The 19,713-nt window shown below is 36.3% G+C and overlaps 1 protein-coding gene across 7 annotated transcripts in view; it reads right to left on the bottom strand.

Annotated features, from left to right (window-relative positions):
- The window catches only part of LOC131052343 (uncharacterized), a 276,241-nt gene extending 262,059 nt beyond the window's left edge, over positions 1 to 14,182 (bottom strand). For 3 of the 7 annotated variants that reach the window (XM_057986989.2, XM_057986991.2, XM_057986994.2), the window contains exon 1: positions 13,966 to 14,177. Coding sequence is in view for 3 of the 7 variants with exons in the window: in XM_059216711.1 (XP_059072694.1) it covers positions 13,966 to 13,968 (3 nt within the window). In the remaining 4 variants the exon portion in view is untranslated. Of the gene's footprint in view, positions 1 to 13,965 lie in introns of all 7 variants that reach the window. The other 4 variants (XM_059216711.1, XM_057986988.2, XM_057986987.2 and 1 more) reach the window with 4 other exon arrangements.
- Positions 14,183 to 19,713: the final 5,531 nt, after the last annotated feature.

Raw genomic sequence — 19,713 nt, 5'->3', positions numbered from 1 at the left:
GCCAGCCTCTTCCACTTGTGCAGTGGGCAATACAAGAAAGTATAATGCAGTATGAAATGGACTGTTTCAGTATTACTGAATACAGCCTTACAATGAGCAACTCTGCAAGATACTATCAATACATTAAAGCTCCAATCTCTAATAGATATAAGAAGGTACTCCAAGAAGCTACAAACAAGAAAAGTGGAAAATACAAGCCAAAATGAACACTTAACCAAATCTTATATAGCATATCAGCATTACCAAAAATCAGACCAGCAGCACTGTGGAGTCTATATCTCCTTCAAAACACCTCCGAATGGCTCCAAATCAGTGGCGAATGAGAGCTAGGAAGGGGACGCCCAAGTTCCAACCAACAAACTAAGCCAAACAGCCTTGAAACTTAAATGCACGCTTTCAAATGTCACTTCAGCAAGGTACGGCCTGCCTGGAGAGGGGCGATCTGCCTTAAAAATCAGTTTCTTCACTATAAATCATGAAACTCCACAAAAAAGGATGCCTAGCACAGAGGAATCCAATGAGCCATTAGCCATTACGATCAGACAATCAGGAAGAGAGATATGAATGAATAACTACTACAGCCATGACAAAAACAAGCAACATGAAAAAACACTCCAAAACTCAGAATACTGAAAAATGTAACAAAAAAATCCATCTCAATATAGCTCAATCTATCCCTCTGAATGAGAAATAGTCTCTTCAATCAGCTAGGTGCTATCTCTCAAGCACGAAACTGGCACAAGCTAGGAAGCTCTCAACTTCGAAGCACAAGTCTGGCACAAATTTGTTAATGCATGGTAGCTTATGCAAGATAAGATCTTCCTAAACCTTCCTTGTTCTGTTATTTACATGCTTCATGTCAGATTTATATTGCATATGATTATCGGATTGTACAAACATCACTTATCATTATGCTATCGGGCTAACAACCCGATAGCATATTAATGTCAATTATTAATTGGCATTAATATGCTATCGGGGTATTACCCCGATAGCATATTAAATGCTATAAGTCATCGGGTTATTAGCCGATACATACTTGCTATCGGGTGCATAACCATTGGCACCGGTTCACATCTGTTATCAGGCGTAATTATATCGCGCATATTTGTTATCGGGTTTAATGAATACACCGCTTCATTTGGAATTAACATTAGTTAACAACTGCACCGGTTGGATTACATACATCGTGCACTTTGAATCATCGGTGTTTATATGAACCGATTCATTACATTGATTAGTCATTATATTATGATATTACAATATGCTATCGGGTGTTTTGAACCGATAATCAGCATTGTGTTAATGGTATAATTACAAAGGCACCGATCAATGGGTGCATTGATCGGTCATGCCTAAAAGGCATGACCGGTCAATACACCAATTGACCGGTTGCCTAAATGATATATATGCCAATTGAATTCATTTGGAGTAGACATAGAAAATATTAAATGATCTCTCTCCTTCAGACCTGCAGATAAAATCAGAATTATCAGACATTGACATAATTCCTCATATCCATTTATAGCATACATAGTTCATAACTTGTTCTTTAATTGAAATTGAAATAACTTTACAAAATTCAGCAGCACTTCGTTACAAAATATTCATGGATGCCAAACAAGAGCCTAGCACTCTTATTTATAACCTTGGAGCCTCCAAATTCAAATTCACATTCCCTCCAAAAGAACACCAAACCCAAATGCACGATCATTTGGTATTAATTTGAAATTTGCATTTCTTTTCCCCTTTCTTCCCAAGTCGACCTTCACAAAATATCAAAAATACTTTATAAAAATGTCAATTAAAATAGAATAGGGCGTCTAAGATGAATAAGTGAAATATATCACAAAATTAATTTATTTCTCCCTAAGGCGTCCAACATGCCTTAACTAATATTTCACTTAATAAAACGTTTTTCCTTAACAAGGAATCGTCCAACATAAGCTCTAACTTGCCAAAAATAGCTCCAAGAATGTTGAAAGACCATCTGCTCAAACTAACCTGCCAAAAATTGCCATATGAACCGTCCTATTGAAACCCTGCTAAAAATAGCACTTACTAAAAAATAGCATACTGCTAAAAATAGTGTGTCCAAATGCATTTTAACCACATTCTACGCAGTTGTTGCAACTTACTAAAAAAAGTAAGTCTAGAAAAGTCTTCAGATCCAGTTGCATGTCACACCATCGCGAAGCTCTCTGAAAACCCAGAAAAAATAGTTGTCCTCACCCCTATTTACTAAAAATAGTAAGTATACCAAACTCCATTGATTGCTACACATGTACCATCATTGCAAAGTTTTTTGAAAACCCAGAACGAATCCAAAATTAAAGTTGTAAAACTCCAACATGCAAACCACCAAAATTGCCAAAACATCCTCCTAGAAAATAGGAAACCCTAATTCTGCCTCTGACTGACCAAAGGGCCTCGGGATTGGCCAACAGTCCCCAAAACAAACTAGAGCAGAAAAGGGGACATTACACCCAAGTTGTATCGCTGCGACTTCATTGAAGAAGTTGGCGACATGATCACTCTTCTCACCAAAACAATGAGATTGAAACACTCTAACGTGTTTGAAATCTAGATGTATAAGTATATTGTGATCATGAGGAAGGGGCAATCTCACATTTTATGGGGAGAAGTCATCAGTGATAACCTGTGTGAGCAGTTATCACAAGTTCCCACCACCCTCACTTTCTATATGAATTCGTACTTGGTGTTTATCGCGGCGTCACTCAGACAATTTCCTAGTCTTTCTACCAAGGGTGCCAGGTCGTTGGTGCCAGTATGGAAGTACTATGAGCAACTCACTCTCAGACCCATCAAAATTCATTACAGAAGGGTGCAGGATGCATTCTTTGGTCATTTCATGTGCCTTTTTGACAAGACACTCAAGAATAGAAGGGTCTCTGAGGCAGCGTGGAAGAAAGTGAATGACTACGGGAGTTTGTTCTTGCAGTTTCCAACTTTCACTTACATGAGAGTTGGATGTTTTGAAGGACAGCCATACATGTTACCTCGGTATCCCACTGACAAGATCCTTTTGATGGAGTTAGTCAGGCAACTGATGGCAGTTCATGCAATTCAGCTATCAAATCATAAGTTGGGTATCAATATTTCCTAACACAATCCATTGTAGATCGATCGGTATTCTTTGAACACCTCAACAAGAGCCAAGGAAATGGAAATTAAACTTTAGGAGATTAAGTTGAGGAAGTTCAAGGAGAGGAAGGATTTTGATTATCGAGGGATGAAGGACAAAATCAAGAGGGCCTTCACTCATGTTCATTGCCTCGAAGATATCTGGGCCAATATTCACACTGAAGAAGATATCAGAAGAATGGATTACTGCAGGCTCACCTTGGAGCAGATTGTAGATCTTGATTTGACCAAGATCCCAGAAGGAATGGTTGATGATGGTAAAATCCTTGACCCAGAGTACATAGAGAAAAGAGTTGTTGAAGCCCCTCTTCCTTCTCCTCGGTGGTCAAAGAAGGAATGTGATTCAATTCTTGACAGGTTTCAGCCCATTCTTGCTAACACCAATGCTTGGCTGAAGAACAATAATGTCAAGACCATAAAGATTAAAGGTGAAGCGGAAGGTGATTCGGCTGGACATGTTGGGCGAAGATTTAAGGACATGGTCAAGTCTAAAGGTGCTTCCTCTTTTGGAACAAGAGTCAAATTGAGGGTCAGCAAAGCTTTGGTTATTCCTCCACTAGAACTGTCATTAAAGGGGAAGGAAAACCCAAAAGTTCAGATATGGGTTATTGATGCTGACAATGATACTCATGAGGAGAATACAGCAGAATCACCTCCTTCTATAGGCTCATATTCTCCTCATACAGCCCTTCCTCAATTATCGTTGGATGTACCCATGTCTCCAATTAATACGGATGTGAATTCTTTCTCCACCGTTCATGTGGAACCAATGGTACCAAGCATTTCTACCTGTGCTAGAATAGAAGTACTTGTTGAGACCTCTCACGGTGGCTTGGAGAATGTCTTCGATGTGAATCCCTCGTATGCCATCTTGTCTAATGTTTCTTTTCTTGAGGTTGATACTTCTGCCGTGAGTATTGATAAGTTCATGACAAAAGTCGTGATTTGTCTTTCGAACAAACGCTTGTTGCTATTCAGACGAAGGCTCCTCCTAAAGTGACAATTGTGGTACAAGTTGAGCCTGTTTCTTCACAAACAACGGTTGCAATCTCAAATGCAAACTCATTAGAACTACCCCCTTGGTTGAGTTCAATCACACCCAAAAGGAGGAAGCAAGAGATCTCTCCATACATATTTGATTTTCAGTAGCTCAGGAGACCAAAACCAAGGGCCAGTAAGAAAGCGAAGACAGTTTGATGAGTGGTGGTAGATAGCAATAAAATGAAGTATGCAGAAGTGGCAGAGCCTCTAGTTGAGAAACCGCCAGAAGAAATGTAGCTATCAAATTACAAGCTCACAAGGGTAGAACTTGGGAAGCAGACACATTCTGGTCTCATGCATGATGCCCAAGATTCAGTAGCTTCGCTGGTCCAAAGCTACGATGAGTTGCTAGCAAAGAAGAATGAGCTCAAAGAGAAGAATTCACAGCTCATCACGGTGATCCAAAAGATCACAAATTCTTCAGAACAAGTTGATCCTTTGACCTCCTTCACATCTGAAGAATCTATAAAACAATTGGAGAAAGCTGCTCAAAAGGCTAAGGCAGTTGATTCTTGGGTAGATCAGTTGATTAATCAGAGTACTCAAGTGGTGAAGAAAGCATTGCACGTGTTGAGCAATGTAAGAGCAGCAAAGGTAAAGTTGAATCAGACCTTGGAAACTTTCAACCAGAGTCTCGTTTCAATTGAGAAAGATTTGAAGATCTGGCATGAAATGGACCAGATCAAACTTGAAATTTTGTGCAACAATATGGTAATTCCAGAAAGATACATAGAATTTGAAGAGCTCATGACAAATAAGTCATTGGTCATCAAAGATCTCATTAAAGACATGCAAGCCACCCTTGAAATGAGTGATGAAGCTGAGCAGAATATCATCTCCAATTTTGACTAAATCTCTTGCAAAATCTTAAGTCATGATGGAGAGATGCTCGCTGAAAATTTGATTCTTGCTGACTTAGTGTCGAGCTTGTGTCGGGTGTTGGAATCGGAGCAATTTGTTGTAGCTTCGATCCACAAGTTCCTGAATTACCAAGTGTTCTTTGATAAGATGCAGACCAGTCTTGAAAAACACAAAGAGGCAATAGTTAGATATCCGGATGTCATCATTAAGACTGTTGCAGTGGCCAGGAATACAGCAAGTCCGGATCCTGATGAGTTGCGGAAATCTATCAGCAATTTCCAGTCCCTCATGGCCAAAGATGGAAAAGAATATAAGTGTCTTTCAACACTTACTTTTTGTATATGCATTTTGTTTTCGACAAATTACATGTAATGTCAGGATTCATGATTGCAAGTGAACTTTCACTTGTAACTTTGTAAATTGTAATTACATGTAAACAAATTATAAGTTGGTTAGCAATAGAACTATAATTTGAATAAGTCATAGTTAGTTAATTAGTTGTGGAAAAAAATTTAGTTAGTTAGACCCAAACTGACTGCAACAAAGCTCGATTTTTGAGGAGAAAAATCGATCAAAACCAAAGAACTTTGCGAATCACAAATCCCACACAAACTTCGCGTATTGCAGATGATTTTTGAGAAAAAAATCGTAAAAACCAGCAAACAATTTTTGAAGAAAAAATTATGAAAACCTAGAAATCCCACGCAAGCTTTGCGGATGACAGATAATAATTTTTAAGGAAAAAATTCTAAACCCTGCAAACAATTTTTGAGGAAAAATCGTGAAAACCCTCCCATAATTTTTTGTGGAAAAAATCAAAAAACCGACAAACAATTTTTCAAGAAAAAATCGTGAAAACCCTAGGACCTGTAAGACGAAGTCTGGCCTAAATCAATCTGATAAAGGTAACGATATTCAAATATCCTGAACATGCACTATTTCCAGGTGTTGTGGTAGTTGTTGAACTTTTGACTGTGTTCCAACATGATGTTGGTCAAAGATGCCATCACAAAAATGGAGGTTGAACGAGGTCAACCTAGTGAAAGCATAAGACAGAAGAATTTGATTCAAAAATCAGAATAGAAGCAATTGCTAAAAAAACTGAAACCCTATAAGAGAATTCCGACACGAATTCCAAGGTTTGGAAGAAACCCAGAAATTAAAATTTTCTGCACACTTAAAACAGCAAAAAATAAAAAACTACCTCTGATTTTTTTGTAAAAAAACCAAAAAAATATTGACGATGTTTTTCCAAAAAAAATGCAAAAAAAATAGGGGAAAATTATAAACCCTGTGAAAAAAAAAAAAAAATCCGCCTAGGAAGAGAAAAAGAACCTGCTCTTTTTTTAAAAAAAAAAAAGTTTTAAAAAAATCTCTTCAATAAAAGCTTCGAAAAAATTTAATAACAAAAAAAAACCTCCAGGTTGCAGGCCCAAAAATCTCCAGATTCCTAAAAAAACCATGAACTTCTGCCCAACACAAAGAAATTCGCCCACGAACCAGAAACCTAAGATCTGGAAAATATTCCAGAAACAAGGCCATGAATTTTTATTAAAAAATTCGCCAAACTTTAAAGAATCCCATCCCGTTTTGATACCATGAAAAATAAATTGAATGAATGATTCAATAATCAGATAATTACATTGAACGATATACACACGTATATATAGAGGTTACAAGACGATGTTCTATAACTAGAACATAATGTTAAAGTAAAAGATTAAAGAGCTAAACGCTAAATTAAGCGTGAAAGCTAAATTAAGCTTAAAAGCTAAATAAACCTTAAAAGCTAATTACATAATAAAAAGCCAACTTAACAAGCTAAATAAGTTGACAACTTAAAATAGAAGATGACCACTAAAAATAGAAGATGACCATTATAGAAGATATTAATATTGTTTTAACAGTTTCCACTCCGATGGAGCACATCAAAGATACGGAAATAGGGCATGTTGACATATCAGAGTTCGTTAAACAAGTGGAGGATCCCAAGGATAGCAATATGCAGTGCCTGTTGGACAGCCACATTCACCATGCTTCTTCCTTTCTAGTGGCTGCCCTAGAACTTGAGTTTGTTCTTGCTTGTGCCAATCATTTTGACAAAGAGACAAGAACTATCAGGAATGATGATGGGGAGGTGATAATTTGTCATGATGCGGACACTACTGAGAAGGTTTTCATAATACCACCAGCACCTGTGTACATAGAGATCTCCAAAGATAGTGCAGTTGAGTACTATGCTTCAAGAGAGAAAGATTGCAAACGCCATATCAATAGATGGATCAATGAGTCATGGGCTGCTTTTACACAGTGGGCTAAGTTGTACCATTGTAATTTCAAGTGGAAAATCGAAGACACAATCACTCTTCTCAGCAGGATGATGGGTTTGGAACATTCTAATGTTTTTGAACCATGGATGTATAAGTTCGTCATGCTCATAAGGCAGTCTTAACACATCTCTTGGGGCGAAATCATCAATGATACCCTTTGTGAAAAACTTGTAGCAGTTCCTTCCACTATGACGTTCTGCATGAACTCATATTAAGTGTATATAGCAGCATCACTCAGACACTTCCCTGGTCTTTCTACCAAGGGTGATCACTCGCTTATACCCGTTTGGGATTACTATGACCAATTGCCTTTGAGACCCAGCAAATTGCACTACAGGAGGGTCCAGGACACCTTCTTTGGTCATTATATGTGCCTGTTTGACAAGACATTGAAAAACAGAAGAGTGTCAGATGCCGCATGGGAGAAGGTGAATGAATATGGCTGCTTATTCTTTCAATTCCCAACTTTCACTTACATGAGAGTTGGATGTTACAGCAGCCAGCCATATATGCTTCCTAGATATCCAACTAATAAGATCATTCTTATGGAGTTGGGAAGACAGATTATGGCTATTCATGCACATCAACGTGTTTAGCATAAGGTTGGAATGGGAATTTCTACAAATAATCCATTGAAAATTGGCTATTTTTCCCTCATTACATCCACCAAAGCCAAGGCCATGGAGATCGAAATGCGGGAAATAAAGCTCAAAAGATTCAAGCCAAGAGTAGATTTTGATTACTGAGGCATGAAGGAGAAGATCAAAAAGTCATTCACGCATGTGCATCGGATAGAAGACATTTGGGTTGATCTCCGTACAGAAAAGGAGGTTCGTAAGATGGATTATTGCAAACTCACTCTTGAGCAGATTGTTGACCTGAACTTGGTCAACATTCCTGAAGGAATGATTGATGATGGAGTAATACTTGATCCTGAATAAATTGAAAAGAGAGTTGATGAAGCACCACTTCCATCAACTCAATGGTCGCATAAGGAATGCACTTCCATTCTTGATGGATTTCAGCCTATCTTAGCTAACACCAATACTTGGCTCAAGAGTAACGGTGTTAGACTCATCAAGATCAAGATTGGAAAGGAAGATGATTCTACAGGACCTGTCGGACTCAAGTCTGAAATCAAAATAGACAACAAGGAAGGTGCATCATCTTCAAGCATGAGAATCAAGCTGAGAGTTAGCAGAGCAATGGTACTTCCTCCCGAAGAAGTGATAGTTTAAGGGAAAGAAAAGCCTCAGCTTCCTATTCATGTAATTGATGTTGAAGATCCAAAGGAGGAACTTCAATCAGATAATGCTCCCGAGTCACCCATTTCGGAGTCACCTCATGAAGTTCCCCCTCAGATTCCTTTAGAATTACCTATGTCTTCTCTTGACAACGAATGTGGATGCTTTTTCCACTATTCATATTGTTCCTGTTTCAGCGAGTGAATCTCTTCAAAGGGTCATTCCAATTTCAGCAGCAGAACCGTCTCTTGATCATCCTCAAGAGAATTTGATGAATACCTTTGAGGATAATCCTGCGTATGCCCCTTTGTCAGAGATTGATACTTCTGCTTCCAGTTTTGATGAGTTCATGATGCAGTCATCAAGTCCTTTGGTTAATAAGCAGTCTATAGTTGTTGTTCAAATAGTAACTTCTCCTAGGATGACGACTATCATTCAAACAGAAACTACTTCTCCCTCACTTTCAGTTGTTGCTCAAGGAGAATTGATGGCTTTACCTCCATGGCTTAGTTCTTTTACTCCTAAAAGAAAGTAGCAAGAAATTTTTCCTAACATATTTGATTTCCAACATCTCAAGCAATCAAAACTCAAGGTTGCCAAAAGAGCTAAGGCAATTTCAAGGGTAACAATGGACGGTAATAGAATGAAGGTGGCTGAAATTGTTGAGCCAATTGTAGACAAGCCATAGGAAGAGATGCAAGCTGCTGATTACAAGATCACGAGGGTGGAGTTGGGCAAACAAACACATGAAGTGGTCAAGCATGACGCTCAACATTCGGTAGCCTCATTGGTGCAGCGGTATGCTGTAATGTCCCTAGTGGGTAAGTTGCCTATTTGAAGTTCAAGACCTACAACAAACGTTAGTACTCCATAATATGCAATATAAATAAATATGTGTGTCATTAATACACGTAGCAAAATGGTGTTATTCTACATACTTAACAATTAAATACTCATTGATATGTTACTAATTATACAAGATAAAAGCATTACTTAGGTTGATTCTTACCATGGGTTGTCCCAACTCTCTATTGAGAACTCTTTCTTAGTTAAGACAACCCAGGTAATATCTGCCTAAGGTCTCTATGGGATCTCTATTATTGAGTAATCTGATTATATGTTTTCATAACTTGGCAGGGATCCCACCCCTGTCCAAGTTCCCTATCTCTAACATATGCATATGATCAATCTCTACACAATATATATATTGCCTCTAGGGAATTCATCATGAATCCCCCTCTAAATTCCAATCACTGGTAACCAGATTTCATCACATTTAATATTTTAAATTACCTGTGGTTTAGTTGTGTATCCCCTTCGTCCTGGGACATCCGTACCGGGGTCTTCTTCCTTCACCGTTTGCTGGTAATGAGAAGGCTTTCACAATGTTGAAGTTTTCCTTACGCCCCTGTCTGCACACTGGAGCTACACGGTATACTACCTAAGCCTATATCGTGTGGCTTTGTTTTATGGCAATGTTTTATCCAACTTTTGAAATTCGCACCTCCACACCTCTGCGCCTCCTCTCCTCTTCCTCCCTTCTCGTGTTTGCCAGACGCTATATATTTCTTCGGCGGCTATGACCAGTGGACGTGACTTTTGGAATGTCACGATTTTAGTTTGCTATGTTTTAATCGATCCTTAAGTGCATTTTTAATCTATTTGTTTGAATAGTTCGATGATGGTTTTATTTGTTAATGGTTTTCTTATTATTCGCTACCTTTATATTTTGATGATTTTCTCTATTATTTATTACTAGTTACTAGTATTTAGATAATCATGTTTTATTCTTGATTTAATTTATAATACTAATTATTATTTATTACTTACAATTGTTTTATGATTAATGATTTACTTACAAATGTTTTATGTTGTAATAATAATAATTATTCTTTATTATTTATAATATTTTATGATTAATGTTTTATCATTTATTATTTACTTGATTTATATTAATACTTACTATTTATCCTTATTAATATTTACAAATAACAATTCATGTTTTTATTATTTTAATTGGCAATGGTCATTGTGTCTTTGACAAAATTAAGTACTCGAGGTATCTTTATTAATCGAGGGTCATTGCATATGCTGAACTTCTAGCAAACAAGGATAAGCTAGAAGAGGAAAATGTGCAACTTGTTGCAGCAGTCCAAAAGAATATTAAGTCTTCAAATGAAGGGTACAATCCTTCAACTTCTTCAAATGCAAAAGAATCGGTCCAAGGAGTTGAAAGAGCTGCTCAAAAGGTACAAATGTTGAAAGATGTGTTCCAAATGATGGTTAAGTTGGAGACCATTGAAGAAAAATTGAATCACGCTTCTGAGGTTTTCAAACAGAACCTGAAAAGAGTTGAAGGCAATTTGATGGTTTGGCACAAGATGCCTCAAGAAAATGGTTTGGCACAAGATGCCTCAAGAAAAGTTGAACGTTCTTCAAGAACATGACATTATTCCTTCTAGAGTCATGTATCTAGAATTTGAAGATCTCTTGGAGAATAAAGTTCTTGTTCTCACGTCACTCATTGAGGATATTGATGATGCCATGAAATTACGCACTGAAGCTTTGCAAGATGTTGTTTCTTGTTATGAGAAAACTTCTTGTAATATTATGGATCAAGATGGAGAATTGTTGCCAGAAGAAGAAGTTCTCTCAGATCTACAGATGAAGATTCATCATGAATGGAGGAATGAACAATTTTCAGCTGTAGCTATTCAAACTTTGGTGAAATACCAAATCTTCTTGCAGGAAATCCAGTCTTCTCTTGAAGAAAACAGCATTACAATCCTTCGTCGCAGCAATGTTTTTTTAAATCCATGATCATTGTGAAAAATACTCACGAACCGAATCTCGATGAACTGCAAATGATCATCCAAAAGTTTGAGGATTCATGGCCAAACATGCTGCAGCATAAATGTTTTTCAACACTTAGTTGTAATTTCAAATTTGTAATTTCAGTATTGTAGTTTCCCTTTTGACAAGCTTACTTATAAAAGCAATTTTGTAAATTGCAAGTTAAGTCATTACTTGCATTTTTGTAATTACAAGTAGGTTGATTACAAGTCAATTTAGAATAGGACTTGTAATTTTGAATAAGTCTTAGATAGTAGTTGAATAAGTCATAGTGGTTGAGAGAATTTCTCAAGTTTGTTGAGATCCTCCCACCTTTTTCTCAAGACTCTTCTCCTACTTGAGGGAGTCTATTGTATTTTTTTATCTTTTGGAAAGCAAGCAAGTAAACTCTGCTAAATTTACAACAAGAAAGACTTTGTGCTTTTTATGTGTAAATCGAAGTTGAAAGAAATAGAAGAAGATTGCTCAAGGATTGAGACTTTGTGCTAAATATTTTGAGTTTATGTTCAATATTATCTTTCTTGCTAATATTTCTATAAGAGATTAATCAAATTTGATTTGCAAACTTTGTGTTGCAAGTATTGGAGATTAATATCAGTTAGAGTAGATATTCAATTAAGAGAAATTGTAGGACTTTGTGCCTATACTTGTTCTTGAAAGAAATCAGAAGTAGATTTTGTGATAAGGAATAGCTGTGAGACTTTGAGCTCACACTAGTTCTTGCTGTTTTATGTAGAGAAGAGAAAGATATTTCAGACTTTGTGCTGCCATACTTTGTTCTTGTTATTATTAATATAGAAAAGGGTAGATAGGATTTCACATATTCAAGACTTTGAGCTTGATATTGGTGTCCCGTCCCGAAGGAAGTGACAGAAGTCTTTGTGCTTTCAGGAAACTTCATTTCCTTTCTCTCACTTTGTTTTATAAGTCGTTGCTACTGTTATTTTCAATTGCTATCACTTTTCTGTGAAGAGAAAAGGATATAGTTTTTCTTGAAAGAAGAAGAAAGACTGATGTCTCCTCCATTTTTAGTTTAAGAATGGTTTATAGATAGGGGGAGTCTTTCCCTTAATTAAGAGAGTATCATACTCACATGTGGCTGAAACCACAATTTTGTAAAAGGTGTTGGATCAAGATGGTCTAACCATGAAAATAAAGTACTATGATCAATTCCTCTAATCATGAAAACAAAGACAAGGACAATTCATCTTAGATTTACAAGTTTCCATAGGAAAACAAGATTGGCCTTCATCATATCCAATATGTCCAATGCTGTAGAATTCTTGAAGCTCACAAAACTATGTAGAATTCTTTGAACCAGGGTAGAATGCCTAACCAGGCAATCCTGGTCCCTAGATAAACATTCTTGTCTACAAAATCAAGGTGATCCAAGATTGGATATTGATAAGAATTTTGTTCTTCACAAGTAAAATGATAAAGGAATCGACGGGCAGACATTAGGAGGCCTGTCAGCATCCACTTTCACCATCTTGAATGAAGTGAGAAAGGACTCTAAGGAGAAAAAGATAACAGAATCATGAAATGGACAGCTGGGAGTCAGATTTATTCCGTTTGCAAAATCCTAATGATCAGATTAATTAAGTTCCAGTTATATGAACAAGAATCTCATGAATACGAGCTCAAATCACTATAGAAATTTAAAAAATAGTTTCTAGCAAGTGTAAACATAAAAGCATATCGTTTCCCTCGGCAAAGAAATAGATGAAGCACTACCTTTTTTTCATGGCTCTTAAGAATTCCCAACACTAAGCGCAAGTTGGTTCCAATATTTTTTTAACTAAACAATGAGCCCAATCGAGTGCACTGTAAAGGTAGAATTTCATACACAAGGTGTCGACCAGTTCTAATTGAGGTGATTATCGAAAAGGCTTGCAAATGAAGTTTGTTGAAACTTCTTTTAGTGACAAATTGCAGTAAATTTTGGTAATCTGTGCTTTATTTCATTGAACTATCCTTAGAATTAAACTTGGTTGTGTAAAACGGCTACAATCGTCCTCTATTTAAAATGTAGTTAATTTTTATCATTTAAATGATCTGAATCAGACAGAATTTTCACCTCGGTATGAGCTATTTATCACAAATAATTTCTGACTGACTCTAAATATAAGTTCATCCAGACAGATTAACATTGGCGCATTTACCATTAGGGTTTAAAGCCACCTCCTAGCTTGGTAACCTAGGGGTGAACAAAGATTATCAAACACTGTAAGCTCTAACATCCCTACATTCTCAAATATTATTGAAAGCTACATGAAAATATTGCCCATAGAATTTTCCCGCAATTTTCAGAAAGATCTCATGAAGAAATTTGTTTCTTATAGAATACGTGACCGTTAAAATTCTCCATTTTTTTCTAATTATTTTGAATTCAATAGAAAAATAGTTGAATTCTATTATGTTGTTAAAAGCCATTATGCTGAAAATTAAACCGAATGAGGTGAGGAAAGCACCATTTCTAATAATGTCGTCCGCCAATGGTGATCAAATCTGCGCTGAAGAGCAGGATGCGAGATCGTTGCATCATCTCGTACATACAATGCGGCAATTTTCTTGTCCAGATGTTACAGTCCCAATATATGTGTCCCGCGTGTCTGGGTGATTTGGCGGCCTACGATGGAATGAATGTCTGACTAAATTTGTTTGTCTTTGTATATGATTTTAAACACAAAAATAGATTTCTTTATTTTTATCTTTGGAGTTCTTTAATGAATGAAGGAAGGAATGGAGGAATTTTAATGTGGCTAGATAATGTATTTTAAGAGTTCTTTAATGAATAAATGAAGGGAGGGTGGAATTTTAATGTGGTCAGATCAATAGTTTAATAGATCAAGTTATAAACATTGATTAAGAAATTAATCATTTTGTGAAATATTGTTTCTTCAAATAAAATAAACATGAATAATAAAACAAAGAGAGAAGAGATTGCTTATAAAACATAAACATGAATAGTAAAACACTTAAATATGTTTCTATATACCAAATCAAAGATAGAAGAGATTGCTTATATAACATAGAGAAGAGGACGGAGTTGTCTAATCATTCATGGGTTGGTATTGTTTCATTTTAGTTTTGTGAAGTTGATTTCAAGTCTTTCAGATGTGATTGCATTGCATGTGATTTTTGTTTTTTTCTTGTATACTATTGTATGTGTAATTGTGATGGTATTTTGTATGATTACAAATCTATTTTCTACAATTTTGTAACTTGTTTTAACATACAATGTCTCAGAAATGGTGGTATTGTAAGCATCTTTGGAAACTTTTCTCGAGACAATTGAATTGCAAAAAAATTGCTCACAAAGGATTTCAAGGATAGAATAATTACTATTAGAAAATGTATAAATCATTTAATGATTAATATGAATGTGTCCAAGTGCAAGTGTGGTAATGGTTGTTGTGATGTTATTTTTGCTTAGTATTGCTTGATGTGTTTAATGTGTTTAGTATTTTATTTTCTTGCGTCTTTGTTTATGCAATTACCATTTTCTTTTATAAAGAACTACATGACTATTTTTTTATCATTTGGACCTAGAAAGGATGTGTATACAAATTGGAGTGAAAAGGACAAGCATGATAATTAGAAAAATTATTTTTTAACATTAGGGATATGAATGTCTAATTTGTCTAAGGCACAAAATTGTAAGCATGATAACATCCAAGGTGATTGATTGACAAGGAATGAAATGGAAGTTGTGTTTGGGTCTAAGAAAGTTAAAGATGGAATGGGTTGTATGATCGAGGTTAATTCACACATCAAATTGTATTGCAATTTATTATAACATTTATTAAACTAAAAGTGCTAAGTGTAGGTCCCAAATAAAAGGGAAAGTGTTATGTAGGTATTTTTCATCTCTACATTTTGCTCCCACTTTAACATGTGTGTGATCTTAAGTAAATCATGCATGCTATAATAAAAATACTAATTGTATAAATTATACTTAATTCAATGGGATACAAAATATTTTTTTGTGTTATTTTGTATACTTTTGCTCAAGCAATGCCTTTAGATATATAAAAAAAATATGGAAGGAATATAAGTATACACAATAAAAGTATCTGAGCAATATAAAAAGTATCACCATAAACCATATGCACAAGTCTAGGAAATTTAATGACATCTATAAAGTATTCTAGTGGAAAAAGAAAGTAATTGGGCAATATATTGGAATTGGAAACTATTCTAAGGACTTCCCATCCAAGAGCCACATAAAGAACATCTTAACAAAACTCTAAATGAATAAAGAATCAATTTGTCAAAGAAATAAGATATTATTATATGGTGCAGAGAAAAATAAGATATGGACAACATCAAAATTGAATATACATTGGTTTAACTTGCTGCTAAGAAAGAAAATTAGCCTTCTCATCTTTGTTGGAGCAACAAGTGGTTAGCAAAGGTGGGATTATTTGCCTCGACCACCATCCAAAGAAGAATTCTTGCTAGTGATAAACTCTCTAAGTTGGGCATCAATGACCTCCATAAAAGTCGACTCTATAGATAGGAGAAGGAAAATACAAACCATATTTATTAAAATGAGAAATGGCAAACTATTATTAGAAAGAGCTAATGAGGAAACTAAACTAGTAAATTCCTTTACTAACAAGCCTTCTTTCAATTTTCAACATGACTCCATCTTTGAATATAAATATAACTCTCAATACTCTACGAATAATAAGTCCATTCCTAATTATCTAAGAGACATGGAAACAAAGAAATAAGAGATTTTTTTAAGGAAAAGAAATGACAAAAGGGGTGCTAGAATGAAAAGTGGAAGTTTCAATTATAGAGGTAGTAAATAATGCAACAAAGAATGCACGTCGATCATAGTGTGAATTTACATCCTCAGATGGTGAGATGAGAAAGACTTGGGTTGGTCCCATTGTTCTCATTGTTTATGGGGACCCACGAGTTCAATCGATCAAAAATTTGAAAGTAGACTCTCATTGGGTACTACTTGATCCTTATTAGATCAAGGATAATTTCAATGGGGATTCCTAGGGAAATCCAAATAGGTTTAGGGTGGCATGTGTATTTATAGACTATAAAAGGAATATTTTGACACAAGCTATTAAACACAAAAATATACTAAGAGGGAGGTAGTGACTATGTACCAAATTTACTTTAATTAAATATTTGTTACCTATTTTTTACTACAGGGACCAAAAATAGGGTTACAACAAGTTCTAGGTCTTTGTAGGTGGATTTGATAAGTCTAGATGATAGAAGTCATCTCAAATGTTTTAGCTTATGTTATCAAGTCTTTTGTCCCTTTAGTAGAGCTCCCAAAGTTTTAAAAGGAAGTATGTCTTCAAGCCACGTTGAATAAAGTCAAGGCCATTTCCATTTTGGTAGGGGAGAGGAGTTCGAACGTGCGCACCCTAACTTTGTGGGTCCACGTGACGTTGACCGCTTGCCATGTCAATCACCGACTTGGCTACCCCAGAATGTGATCTTGAGTGCTGAATCGGCATAATGTCACACGTACTATACCCATTCATAGAAGAGGTCAAAATTATGCCACTTCGGTACGTCGACCGGAACATGGTTGGGCCCACCCCGTTAACCATTTAGAATATCTGTCAGTTTCGAACGGGGTTGTTGCATGGCATTCTTCTACATGGCCACCCAATCCACCAACCTCTCAGTCCAAAGTTCCTGCCGCCACTTTCAAATTTTCCTTGCATTGGCATTAACTACGTGTCACCTCACCCTTCGTGCACCTAGCTCTTCCCGCTTTTCAACCACTGCAGCATTCAATGTTCCTGCCTCGTCGCATTTCAGTGCTTGTCGAAGTTGGTGTGTTTGTCACAGTCTCTCCAATCCTCGCTTTCAATCGCACCATATCTTGTTCATGATGGCACTGAAGGAATTTAGGATGGAGCCAAAACGTGTGCACCCTTTGCCAGGTACAAGGACTAGTTTTCTCCTCGCTTTACCTGGTTTGTCATTTTTGTTGGTGTTTCATTGTTTCCTCTGTACTTCTGTTTCATTGTTTACAAGGACACAATGCCATCGGTATGGGACTCAAATCCGTCATCCCCCTTTGACCCAGGTGATGTTTTCTCCTCACTAAGGCCTGCCAATTCCATTCACTTTTTTTTTGGCATTTTCCTTTCCTCTTTTACGATTTTTTGACACTATTTTCATGTCGACCATTATTTTGTTTGTGTGTCCAAGTACGTTTCGACAAGTCTTTGTTTTTCTGAACACCGAATGATGTGTTCATGAACACATATACATGCAAAAGGGAATCATAATCCTTTGTTCAAGCTCTACTATGTTTTTAATGGTGATTTCTCAAAAAAATAGTTTTCATTTCGTGCATCACTGTTAAAATTGGTGGCTTGTATTCAATTTCGACCGGCACATTGCTAAAAAATGGTTATAAATTTGGATTTCGAGCATCACTGTTATTGGGTTTTAAATTTCGTTGTTCATGTTTGAGGGTTTCAATGGTTTCGATGTTTTAATGGTTTCAATGCTTTCAGTGCTTGAATGGTTTCAAACCCTTTGAATCGTTTGCAGAGTTAAATGGTCTTTGGTTTCATATTCACTCTGTGTATGGTTTTATTTTCCTATTTTTTGCATATGGGTTTCATATTTTGGTTTATTGGTTACCATCTCGACCATCACATTGCTTTATTGGTTTCAGGGTATTCAACTTCACTTCCAGTGTTTGAGGGTTTAAAGGATTTCGGTTTTGAGCATCATTGTTAATGGGTTTTAAATTTCACAGTTAATGTTTCAAGGTTTCAATGCTTGAATGGTTTGTAGAGTTGAATAGTCGAGGGTTTCATAATAACTCTACATATGGTTTTCTTTTTAACTGTTTATGCATATGGGTTTCATATTTTGGTTTATTGGTTACCATCTTGACCATCATATTGCGTTAATGGTTTCAGAGTATTCAATTTAACTTCCATTGTTTGAGGGTTTAAAGGATTCAATGGTTTCAAACCCTAACAATGTAACTGGTTGAGGGTTTCTTTTTCACTCTGCCTATAGTTATTTTACACTGTTGATCTTAAATGGTTTCCACATAAAACCCACCATGTATAAGTCTTTTGGGGTTTCAAATTCAAAGTCCTTTGTAAATGTACAATGATTTAGAATTTTACCCTCATATTCATACATTCTTCGTTTCCATTTCGAGCATCACATTTCCTTTCTGGTTGAAGGGTTTTCTATTTCTCCTACATTGTTTGAGGGTCCAAAGGGCTCAATAGTTTCAAACCCTTTCAATGTAACTTGTTTAGATTCATTGAATGAACTTATTTGTTTCTTTGCTAAATAGTTGTCATGTTACTTTATGTATTGTTAACTCAATAAACACCCAATTTCCTTTAGTATTTTCAAAAATTGAATAATTAATACTTGGTTTCATTGGTGAACATGTTCCTTTCTTAGTTTTATATATACTTATCATGTTTCTTTTCACCAATGAAACCAAGTATTAATTATTCATTTTATTAATGTTTCTTTTCTGGGAGTCAAGCGTCTCACTTACTTGTGTCATACCTGCATCATTTTTGTTGTCAGATTGGCCAGAATCTACATAGTACTACACCACCTCTGGCATGACACTTGTTGGTGGTGAAGGGAAGGTGAATGTTCCCTGTTCTTCTTTCCCTTGCAAGTCAACACCTAGATCCATTGCCCCTTCCACCACCCATGATGGTGCAATTCGCTCGGATGGAAGGCCAAACTATCATCCACATTGTCAACTGCAGTTGCACCAATGTTCTCGGCTAGCTGTTCATTGTCCACTTGTCCATTTAAATCTGATTGACGGATAAGAGCAATGTTTTCTGCAACCACTTTCGGTGACACATGAACACCCGTAAGGCTGAGCATATTTTGCACTGCAGATGCATCTTCGCCATTGTTAATCTAGAATGTGTTGTTGGGCTGCATGTCGACCATGAGGGCATCACGAATGAGGGGCCATATACCAGTCCTTCTAAATCTTGCTACAATGTTGGAAATAGTCAATGCCTTGGCCAAAGACTTGATACCTATTTCTGCTAGTTATACCCTCCTGATTTCTGCATTCGGGAACCTTTCCATCCACGTCGCTCTTTCTGATTTGAAGTAGGTCTTGAATGGAGAGAACACACTCACATTGAGTGGTTGCAGCTTCTCAGAGGTGTGAGCCAACAATGTGAGCAAGTCTATGCCTAGCATCCTTGCCTCGTGGA

This window comes from Cryptomeria japonica, chromosome 2 (genome assembly GCF_030272615.1).
Source record: "Cryptomeria japonica chromosome 2, Sugi_1.0, whole genome shotgun sequence".
Taxonomy (NCBI): Eukaryota; Viridiplantae; Streptophyta; class Pinopsida; order Cupressales; family Cupressaceae; genus Cryptomeria; species Cryptomeria japonica.
The sequence above is the reverse complement of the archived record's forward strand: the minus strand, read 5'-3'. Positions and strand labels throughout refer to the sequence as shown.